The 12,030-nt window shown below is 46.9% G+C and overlaps 1 protein-coding gene across 1 annotated transcript in view; it reads right to left on the bottom strand.

Annotated features, from left to right (window-relative positions):
- Nucleotides 1-1,882: 1,882 nt before the first annotated feature.
- OSBPL10 (oxysterol binding protein like 10) overlaps nt 1,883-12,030 on the bottom strand; it is a 310,546-nt gene continuing 300,398 nt past the window's right edge. Inside the window, exons 10-12 of the mRNA XM_046002875.1 lie at nt 8,744-8,926; nt 5,574-5,727; nt 1,883-3,225 (exon numbers count right to left, since the gene is read on the bottom strand). Of these exons, the coding sequence (XP_045858831.1) occupies nt 3,181-3,225; nt 5,574-5,727; nt 8,744-8,926 (382 nt within the window). The 3' untranslated portion in view covers nt 1,883-3,180. The remainder of the gene's footprint in view (nt 3,226-5,573; nt 5,728-8,743; nt 8,927-12,030) is intronic.

Below are 12,030 nucleotides of genomic sequence, written 5' to 3' on the forward strand. Positions count from 1 at the left end.
TTTTGTATATCATGGACCCTTATCAACAGGGTAAAAAAATCAACCTACAGAATGGAAGAAGCATTATATATCTGACAAAATTATAAATCAGAAATTATATACCTAATAGACTATCCAGAATTTATAAAGAACTACAACTCAACACATAAAATCCATTTAGACAAATGGGCAAATGACTTAAAAAGACATTTCTCCAGGAAAGATAAATGGCCAATAAGCAAGGGAGAAGATCCTCAATATCACTATCATTCGAGAAATGCAAATCAGAACCCCAACCAGATGGCACTTCACACCCTTTATGATGATTATTATAAAACAGAAAAGCAAGTGTTGGGGAGGATGTGGAAAAATTCAAACCTTTATGCATTGCTGGTAGGACTACAAAATGATGGAGGCACTGTAGAAAGCAGTATGGCAGGTACTCCAAAGTTAAACATGGAATTTTCATGATATAGTACTTTTTCCTTCTGGGTATGTATATTCCCAAAAGAACTGAAAGCAGGTATTACTCAGGTGTTTGCACTCCCATGTTCAAAGCAGCATTATTCACAATAGCCAAAAGATGTAAACAACCCAAATGCTCATTGATAGGTAAAGAGATGAACAAAATATGATATACATACATATGATGGAATAGGATTCAGTCCTAAAAAGAAAGGAAGTTCCGATGAGCTTTGAACACATTATCCCAAGTAAAATAAGCCAGACACAAAAGGATATGGGCAGAATGATTCCATTATATGAGTTACTTACAGTAGCCAGTTAAAATAAAATCCAATGGTGGTTGTTAAGGGTTGCAGAGATGGGAGGTAGGAAGGCAGAGTCTCCGTTTAATGTGCAGGGAGCTGCATTTTGGGAAGATGGAAACTATGGACACAGATGGTTGTGCTGGTTACACAACACTGGGAATGTATTTAATGCCAATGAACTGTATACTTAAAAATTGCTAAAATGGTAAATTCTATGTTACATACATACTTTGCCACAATGAAAGTATAAAACAAAATGTGAATTCAGCAAAAAAGAGCAGGAAAGCAGACAGAGTAACTCACAACACAGATTGACTTATAAACAAAATGTTAGCTCGGACAGGCAAAACCAAGCATGCGCTTTATAAATACACATAGCATGTGTGGTAGTTTAAAAAAAAAATTATTCCAAGAATCAGGACAGTGGTAGTGTTATCTCTATGATCAGGGAGGGGGATACAATTTTGTAGGGACAAATATGTGGCATTTAAGGTACTAGCAAACTTGGGTGTCTTCCCTTAAGCACTGAGTACATAAGTGTTTATTCTTGGAATTGTAATATATCTTATATAAATCTTCTGTATATATTTCACAATTTTTTAAAAAGGCAAATAGAACCCTCTCCCACCTAAAACAGAAAAGCAAGCAAACCCTGTCCATGTTTAATTTCCCAGATGGTTCACACTTTAGCATAACGAAGACTGGAAAAATCTAAAACACTACAGTGATTATTTTGTAGTCTTCTCTTTGAAGATTTCTCCTTTGAAACAGCATCTATTCTGTTTTCCTTCTCAGAAATAAAATGGTTCCACACACTTTATTCTCCCAGATGTTTTAAGACTATGAACCTGAACAGGCCTACTATATTAGGACTTTGGCCAGTAGTAACGTCTCACAAGCCAGAACATTCACTAGATAGGAGTCGAATCTTCAAATGAACTTGTCAGAACATTTCCATAATGTTTATGGGTAGATTTTTTTTTTTTTTACTGTGTTTCAAACACTATTTTGATGTACATATGATTGCTGTTCACATCAAATAAGCGATATCACCAATAAAATCTGAGCTCATTCAGAACTACCAGTTCCAACTGAAATTTTGGATCCCTAAAAATAAAATACAGACACACAGATTGGTATAGTACTTAATCGAAATATATTGTCTAATATCTACAAAGTGAACAATTGGTCTTAAGAAAGCAGACAAAAGGCACAAAAATCAGTATTACTACAGAGAAGCAGTCATGCTACTGGATTTTTATAAATATTCTGAGTGGCACAGTAAAAAATTAAGCATTGAGCAAAAAATCAAATACTTCATTTTTTTCCTTGCTTTATATTCTAGTCATGTCTTGACCTCATTTGTAAAGGCTGAGGACTGAAATTCAACTGAAACCATGGAACGCTTTTGCAGTCTTTATGTGTGTGTCATTTAATCACAGTGGTTTTCTTGCTGAGTTTGGGTCAAACAAGAGAGGTGCACTTAAAAAAAAAAGAAGAAGAAGAAGAAAAAGAACCACAGACAGAAAATTCTTTTCTCTCTCCCCAAACTAAATACAAAATTGAGGCTGTGGTTGTGCAGTTTTTTTTATGCATGCGTGTATTTAACTTCTAAAGCCCTTTTTCATCACAAAAGTAGTGAAGTCTTCATCTGACTTGTTTCCTAATAGCAACAGCTTCTGAAAAATGTCTAATGCTTTGTGCAGAAGAAACTGTCAGATTCTGGGGCAAGGAGATGGGATGCTCATTCCAAGGTGGGCTTCTCCCAAAGATGCTCCATCATGGAAGGCTCTGGCACAAACCCTCAATGGCTTCTTGCCCACTTGCCATTCAGCAGGAAATAGTTGCTCTTTCTTGAGTAAGGATAAAACGCTAAAGTGGGGAGGGAGGTGGGAATCACAAAAATAATTGTGGAGTGACAGCCACCTACACTTCCTCCAGGAATGAGCCACTTTCTACCACATGGACACCAACTGGGCCATGTCAGTTCACCTCTGTTTTGACAGGAGTTGACTACACGAGAATACTTTTGTGAGTGCAAAACATTTTTGGCAAAGTGAAAAATAGAAAACTTCAAACCTCATTGATAAAAAGGAGCTCGTAATTACCCACTTAAATCTTGGTAAGTGCAGTATTTACATGTGTAATAATACCCAGCAGATATGTGCATATAGTGCATGTGTGTGAACATACAGTGTCCTGAGAGCTCACACACAGACCGGTGCACACACACATGCCCCAAATGGCTCTTGAGTAAATTCAATCCTAGAGTGGTTTGGTGGTGCATTTTCACAGTATATCATTTCCCTCTCAGGTACCATTTCTTGAATGATATCAACAGGTCTTAGTGAATACCAGGAGAACCTTGATACTGCGCCGCTTTAATTCCTACAAAACAGGAATCTTTCTGAAAGATCTGCACCACCACCCATCAGTGTGCCTTCCAAAGCGGATTGAAGTACACCCAGCCGTCACCCTGCAAGAGAAGGAGACATTTTATGATGACCTCTCAGCTGGGCAGGTGGGAGAAGCAAAGCTATTTCCCCAGCCTCTGCTCGGTTAGAAATGGAGGACCAAGCCAAGCAGGGCTCCGTTAGCATCTGCTCAGGACTGCCATTAATGGGTGTGCGGGCGCCTTGGGGCTAGCTCCCAGCCATGCCACGCTGGTGGTCGCTTTAGAGAGACCATAAATCTTCACATCTTGGTATTTCAGGAGGAAACCCCACAAAATAGCATATAGGGGGGCTTTGTTGGTTTACATCACGTAAGATTAGTTGGCCAGAAAAGCTCTTTGAAATAGTGGGGCAAGAGAAAAAAAGGGCTGGTCCGATGAATGGACAGGAGAGAGAAGGCAAGACCTGCCTCTGAGGAACTTGACCACACCTGGGATTTGCAGCCCACCAGCCTGGAGGGGAGGGCCCAACCCCAGCTCTCTGCAGCAGGAGGCCATCACAGATCCACACACAAGACATGATACCAAGTATCAGGAAAAGGGCAAGAATCAAAATGGTATATACAATCTGGGGCTTACCTAGAAGGGGATGTACTGAATGGTAACAATTCTGGTATTGGAATGACTTTTATTCTTTACATTGCCTCCTGCTTTCTGTTATGAACATACTGGCTCTTATTAAACCCAGGAAGAACTGTGTGTGTGGGGGGGGGGGGGGTATTTTGTTGTCATCTCTGGGGTCTTTCTGTGTCTAACTTTTCCCAGAAGCCAGGCAAACTAGTTGTCTCAGAGAGACCAGATCCACCTCACAAAAGGATCCTTGACCAATTTTGTAATGGGTAATTTTGTGTATTAACTTGATTGGCCATGGTGCCCAGATTAAATAGGATCTCTGTGTCTGTGAGGCTGTTTCCAGATGCGATAACAAGTGCCCTGCCAAGCCGATTTCCCTCCCTAGACTGGGTGAGCATAATCCAATCCAGGGCCTGAAACAAAAAAAAAAAGGTAAAGAAGGGAGGAATTCATCTTTTTTTTTTCCCCCTGCCTCACTTCGTGAACTGGGACAGCTCATCTCCTGCTTTGGGACTGGCATTTCTACCACTGGCTCCCGTGGTTCTCAGGCCTTTGCCCTCGAACTGAATTGCACCCCTGGCTTGCCCGGGGTCTACAGCTTGCAAATGGCAGACCCTGAGGCTTTCCAGCCTCCACAATCTCATGAGCCAAGTCCTCATAATAAATGTCTCTATATTCACATCTCCTGCTTCTCTTTGTGTTGTTTCTCTGGAGAAGCCTGGCTCATACAGAGTCACCTCACCTAGGCAAGGCCTCCAGATACTGTTCTCACTCAGGGCCTCCTAAGCAGTCTGCTCAAGCCCACCTCCTGTCTGAACCGGAATCCAACCTTGAAGTCTCTGCTCCTGCCTGTGGGGAGAAGTGCAGCTCCTATTCCTGACCAGAAGTCCACCTCAAAGCTCGCCCTGTTGCCTTCCTGCTACACAGCGGAACCCTTCCTTAGAGCTGAAGTCAGATACTAGCAGCATCTGGGCCAAGAAAGCCTAGACATCCTTCCATCGGCTCTCTGCGTTTCAACTACTTGTTAAAATTCCTGGCTACCATGTGAATACCCGATTTCTCACTTGTGAAGAACGGGACGGTCTGGGATTGCCTGGTGGTTAAGTGGCCTCCACTCCCCTTAGGGACTCCTGGGTCTGCCCCAGTCCTCATGGGTCCCTGCCTCACTGATGCGGCCAGGCTCCTGAGGGCCTGCATTGAAAACGGGGGCTCCCACACTTTTGTTATTTCCAGTTCTGTTCTCAGAAAGCTTCCCAACTGCTCTACCAACAACTTCAGAAGCATAAGAAGCTCAGCAGGGCTGGTGGTACCTTGCCCGCTTGCCCAGGGGGTGGGCAGCCTGGTGACCAGCATTCTTTCAGTGTCGCTTTCCTGGGGGACAGCAGCAGCCCTGAGGACACAGGACTCGGGCTGCCCTTTCCTAGCAGGTCCATCCCCTCTGGCCCATTCGAGGGCTTCACGGTTAACTTGTTACTAATAATAAAGTAGCAGGAACCATGTTTTTGGTTTTGTTTCTGTTTTTCAAAGAGGACAGCAGCCAGACCTCCACCCCATCCACTCCTCGCGCTCCCTGTCAGGCTGATGGGCTACTCTGATGGAAGATGTCAGACGGGACGTGCCAGGCGCTCAGTTCTGCCCCAGGACGGCCGGGCTCAAAGCTGGAGCCAGAGCAGAACAGCCCCAAACCTCCCCCGGACCTCCCCTGCCCCATCCTCATCCATCCAAATGGCTGCAATGGCAAGACAAACCCATCTGCCCCTTGCTCGGGACAAGTCCCCAAAAACAGGTGGCAGAGTTACCTCCTGGATAAAATACTTGGGCTGCCACGGTGTGTGGAGGTTCTCCCGTTTCCGTTCCTCCACCCGCTGCTTCTCCTCCAGGCGCCGCTTCTGCTCGGTGGCAGCATCGATGTCCCCCAGCCGCAGGTATCTGGTCACCTCCTGCCAGAGGTTCCTGGGGATGCACGCAGGAGAGGAAGTGGTAAGGCAGGGACAGCTGGCCTGACAAGGGTGGTTCCCAGGAAGAACTGAGGTGGGGAGGGCACTGGGGCAGGGGGAGTGCAGTCCAGGAGCCTTGAAGACCCCTAGAGCCAGGATGAGAATCCAAGGCCCACAGGTGCCCAAGTTTCCAGTCCCCTCCATGTCCCGAGCAGCATGCCTCTCTCGGGGCTCTGAGGGTCAGCAACTGAATCTAGTAACAGCAGTAGGAAGCAGTACTAATACTACCAGTATGACCACAACAATCAGCGGACACACTGCGTATCGTGTATCTAACACTTTACATTCATATTAGCTCATTCATCATCACAACAACCCAGGGGTATGGATGCTATATGACCATCCCCATTTTAAAGACAAAAATAAGATCCACATAAAGGGACGGGCTCAAGGTCAGCAAGGTCATCAATACGAACCACGGCTGCTAATCCATGGAGGACCCCGCTATTAAGAGTTGTAGAGTGGGGTGAGTGGGTGTCTGTGTTTATGAGGCAGGATCCATCAGGCCCCCATGTCCACATGGAAAATTACTTCTCTGCCTCACTCATTCATTCATCACAGAAGGCAGCCTAGACCAGCTTTCCCCCTCGGGAATGCCCAGGGACCATTCTTGATTCATATTCTGCTCTGGAGGAGGAGGACAGGGACTGAGGATGCACACACGCATCCCCCGTGTGCTTCCTCGTGTAAATGCATCAGGGTAATTTGGGATTTTTGCACAAAAGAAACTATCAGCATTCTCAACTGTGAGGACTCCCTCCCTGACTTTGGGGAAATGATGCCTCTGTAGCCAAGAGTAAGCAGACGTTCCAGAATTAGATCCACGGCCAGGGAGTGCTCCCACAGAGGAGTACCCTTGGCCTCGTCCACGAGAGGGCCTGGAATGGCAGGAAGCACAGAGTGTTGGCATGATGAAGCCGAGAAAAGGCAGACAAGGCTGCCAGCCAAGCAGGGACAATGAGCAGCCCCTTCTGAGGAGAATGAGAATCAGCCAGGTGACAGGGGACGAGACCTGCACACCAGACCTGTTCTGAGCCCCACCGTACACAGCCCCAGGGAGAACAATGCTCTGGCTCTCATTCCACCGTGGGAGAAACTTCTGGAACCGGACTCTAAAGCCAGGTCCAACAGACCAAAACAATGAGGTCAGGGCAGGAAAGAGTGAGGGGCGGATGCTGGGCCTTTTCATCACACACACCCTGCACACTTATCTAAGCTGTGGGAGAAGCTGAGCACAAGGACATCCACGGTGGGGGTGCTCTCAAGGGCAGGACCTCCCATGATGATCTCATCATAAGCAAGTGGTCCCAAATTTAGAGGGCAGAGAACTCTAAGACGTTGGTAAACATTTTCTTCCAAGGGCCAGATAGCAAACATAGTAGGCTTTGCAGACCCTATGGTCTTGGTCACAAGGGCTTAAATCCCATAAAAAGGCATCCATAAATATGTCAATTAATGATCAAAGCTGTGGTCCCCCCAAATTTTATAAAAATCAGCCATGGGCTAGATGTGGCCCACGGGCCATAGTTTGCTAACCTCCTGGACTAAAAAATTTTAAAGGGCATGTTCTAAGAAGATTCTGCTTCTGTCCCTGCAAAAACATCCCTTTAAACGGCTCCAGTAAAACCATACCGTGGAGTAGACATATTAATTGGGTGGATACTCCATAATCTACTTTAACCATTTCCCTATTGTTGGGACAAGGTAGGTGGTTTCTTTGTTATTATTTAGTTTTCTTTTGAGAAAAAATACCCAACTGTATATTTAAAACCTTTTCTGAATTTAAGAATTCTCCTTCAGAAGAGATCCCCAAGGATGAGACACAAAACTAAAGTGAATTCATGAGTTAAAAGCTACAGACCCACACAACTACACGGCGCATGCTCTATAGTGAGGGCTTATAATGAGGGCCCAGAGTGAGCCCTATAAGCTCACTATAAGCTTCTGTCCCTGCAGGAACACCCAGAGTTGTCAGTTCGATCACATTCTTGCCACTACTGCATTTTTTAAAAAATCATGTCGCTAATCTGAGAACAAAACAGTATCTCATGGCTTCCAGGCAGAGTTATTAGATGACCAGCAACCCTTATTTGACTCTGCAATCAAGCAACAGACCGCCTGAGCTGACCAACTCTTTTAGGACGAGCATAAAAAGTCTCCCGTAGACCATCCTCACAACCCACCCTGTGGGAGGCCACGATAAGGCTTGAGACGAGGACCAAACCAGGCCCTGACTTGTGTCTCCTTTAAAGTCCGAATAGCCTAACAAAAGGCTTAGGACGGAAAAGTCGAGTTGCAGTGAGAAAGGGTCTGTGCTATGTGTTGTGCGCTTGCCTACGTGACTTCCCACACGTTTACTAGTGAGATGAGAGCAATTTGGTGGGGTCCTAACTGGTCCTTGCTGTTCTTAACTGGTCCTTGCTGTTCCAGCACAGCTCAAAGAACACTCTCAGGTTTGTTGTTACTTCTTTGTAATTATTATCTGAAGACAAAGACCACTGGCCTTGGAAGATCTGCATTTAGACACTGAGAAGTAGTTAATGGGAAAGTCTGGAGGGTTTCATGCATATGTAACAAATTCTTTCGTAATTAGCTAATGATGGATACTTTTTTGTAATTATTTCTGTTGGCTATATAATGCCTCGCTGCCTGAATAAACTCGGCACTGTTGGACATCCTCCTCAGTGCTCCTCCTGTCCCCATCTCTTTGTCTCTTTAACTTCATCATCCTCTTACCCTCACGTTCCTGGTCAATTTGTCGGGCTGGCCGGGACACCACCCCTACTTACAGAAGAACTAAGCCGAAAGCTACCAAGGATCTACTCCAAAGACACACGCAGTGAGAAATTCAACTGACAAGACTATTCATGGTGCATTTCTGTTAGCTGAGCGCTCAGCAGCTTCTTCTCTGTCCCCTGGGTCAGGAGCTGAGAAGAGCCAAGTCCAGAAGAAACACCCCACCAGGCTCCCACCTGGACTCCATGGGCCCCTGCTTCTCCAGAGGTCTGATCTTCTTGGGGTACACTGGCAGTGTGGTTGTGTCGATGACCCTGGTCTCTCCGCTGTTGTAGGTGAACTCTAAGGTACCATTCCATTCCCCATGGGCTTTACAAACAATGGTGTTGGTTGGGTTGTGCTTCACTTCGGCTGTGACCCTGAATGAATGAATGAATGAGTCAAATGAACATGCTTTGCAGAATTATTGAAACAGAGGCTCACACTTCCAAAGCCGTACTCACGAGCAGAGATTCTTTTCCACGGGGTCGCGAGGGGGAGGGATTGTTTTTTGCCATTTTGCTTAAAGCCTAGCTCTGAAAATGTGACCTAATATGCTTGATCAGAGAAAGCAAGCATTGGTAGAACAACTGGCGAGATGTGAATGAAGTCTGCAACTTAGTTGATGGCAATGCAGCCATGTTAATTGCTTAATTTTGATACACACACAAAGGTGCTAAGCTTTTATTGGGGTGGAAATCGAGCAATTCAGTAGAAATGAAGTATACACTTCTCCCTAAAATAGCATCGAATACTGCTACATTTTACCCACCAACAGGGCATGAGAATAGGCCAAACAGGACTGCTCACAATCAGCCTGAGATCCCGTGGGAAAAGGTGGGAAAGGCTCACGCTGGCATCCAAAGACTGAACGAAACCTCAATTCATGGCACTGCACACCATCCCCCTGCCAGCCGCAGCTCCGAGGGCCCCCCTTTACAAGGGCCTTTGTGGAGCTCTGTGTCCTCCCCTGCTTGTCCTGCCTGGCCTGAGGCTCCAGGTCTCCAGCGCCGGGAGAAAGCTGACCGCATCTCCCACGCCACCTTGAAGCATGCAGTACAAACAGGAGAGCCTGCTCGGAAGCAGCCAAGGGGAGGAAGGAACTAAGCTCCTCTCTTCCTAATGGTGCAGCTCAGGCTGAACTTAAGAGTTTCCAAGCACACGCCTGGAAGCTCCCTCCCTGGGAGCACAGCCACCGCTCCTAGGTGCTGAGGCCAAGCCTCGCGGGGGGCTTCAGGAATGTTCTGGCTGCGTGTACTGGCAGGGTGCTAGTGGGGGGCTGGCAAAACTTTAACAACTGGCTCCCCAAAGGAAAGACACCTGATCGGTAGCATCTGTTATAGTCGGGGGTGCCCCCACAGCTGATCGCAAGCTCCTGACAGGGTCTGAGGGTCTGAGCCAGAGTGCTGGGCTCCCGAGCAGACCCTGCGAGCAGTGTGAACGCCATACAGATTAACACTTCCCCAGGAAAAGGGCGAAGATGGGAGCTTGCTTAGATGGTGACCTGGAACTGCAGCAAGAAGAGCAACTTAAGTCTGCCCTCAAATAGCAGGCTTTCCCTTCGATTTCTTAGGATCAGTCTTCCCCAGCTTCTAAAGTGTCCTGATTTCATGGATGATATGGGGTTCGGGATATTTCATGGCAATCAACATGAAATGAGCTCTCAGTCTGTTAAGCGTCTGCCTTCGGCTCAGGTCATGGTCCCAGGTCCTGGGATCGAGCCCCACACTGGGCTCCCTGCTCATCAGGGAGTCTGTTCTCCCTCTCCCTCTGCCACTCCCCCTGCTTGTGCTCTCTACCAAATAAATTACAATCTTTTTTTTTTTTAAGATTTTATTTATTTACTTGTCAGAGAGCGCACACAAGCAGGGGGAGCAGCAGGCAGAGCAGGCAGAGGGAGAAGCAGGCTTCCTGCGGAGCAGGGAGCCCCATACGGGACTCAATCCCAGGACTCTGACATCATGACCTGAGCTGAAGGCAGACGCCCAACCAAATGAGCCACCCAGTTATCCCCATAAATAACAATCTTAAAAAAAAAAAAAAGAGCTCTCAGGCAGCATCTGAGCTCACAGATGGAATTGTTTCAGAGCAGAGAAACAGGCTGTGGCCCCAGAATGGAAAGGTTATCTTAAAAAATGGAAGCAGCTTTTATTCTCTGGTGTGGGTCCCAGGACACTATCACCAAAGGATTTCACCGGAAGTGCAGATTGGGAAGGGCTTTAAAAAACTGCCATGTCAGGGGCGTGGGTGGGAAAGAGGTGCCTCTTTTAAAAAAGATGTGTTCAGGGGAGGAGTCAAGATGGTGGGGGAGTAGCAGGCTGAGATGACATCAGGTAGCAGGAGATCAGCTCGACAGCTTATCAAACCATTCTGAACACCTACAAATCCAACGGGAGACGGAAGAGAAGAAGAGCAGCAATTCGAGAAACTGAAAATCGACCACTTTCTGAAAGGTAGGACTGGCGGAGAAGTGAATCTAGACCTACGGGAGGATAGACCGTGGGGGGAGGGGCCGGCTCTGGGCAAGCGGCGGAGGAACGGAGCACAAAATCAGGACTTTTAAAAGTCTGTTCCACTGAGGGACATCGCTCCAGAGGCTAAACCGGGGTGGAGCCCTCACGGGGACAGTGTGCTCTCAGGTCCCGCAGGGTCACAGAAGGATCGGGGGTGGGGGGGGTGTCTGAATGTTGCAGAGCTCACAGGTATTAGAGCCGGGAAGCGGCTACAGAGATGGAGCCGAGGCGTGAGCTCTCAGCTCGGGGTTACCTCAAACTGTGATCTGTAGAGAAGTCAGGCCACTCCTCTTTGAGCACGGACCCCACAAGATCCAGGGGAGACCCCCTGGACAAGCACAGGGATCTGCTGGGTTTGGAGATTCCAAACAGGGCTGTGTGCCAGAGACAGAAACGCTCGGTCACAGGCGGGTGAGCTCAGAGCACGGCCGGAGACCAGGGAGACGGGAGTGATTGGGCGCTTTTCTCTGAGGGCGCACTGAGGAGTGGGGCCCTGAGCTCTCGGCTCCTCTGGGATGGAGGTGGGGAGGCCGCCATTTTCATTCCTGTCCTCTGGAACTCTACGGAAAGCGGAAAGCATTCAGGGAACAATAGCTCCCTGGAGTGAACTGTAGCAGAGTACTTAGCCTGGCCCCTGGCAAGGGTGGTATAATTCTGCCTCGGGCAAAGACACTTGAGAATCACTACAACAGGCCCCTCCCCCAGAAGATCACCAAGAACATCCAGCCAAGACCAAGCTGACCAAGGAGAACAGCAGAATTCCAGAGGAGGGGAAAGCAAAGCATGGAATTCATGGCTTTCTCCCCATGATTCTTTAGTCTTGCAAAGTTAATTAAATTTTTAAAATTTTTTTTTCTTATTCTGATTTTTTTTGACTTTTACTCTTTCCTCTTTTAACGGTTTTTAACTAGGTTATCTTAACAATACCTTTATTTAAAAAATTTTTTTTGAATCTTTATTATTATAGTCAT

Source organism: Meles meles, chromosome 4 (assembly GCF_922984935.1).
Source record: "Meles meles chromosome 4, mMelMel3.1 paternal haplotype, whole genome shotgun sequence".
NCBI lineage: Eukaryota > Metazoa > Chordata > Mammalia > Carnivora > Mustelidae > Meles > Meles meles.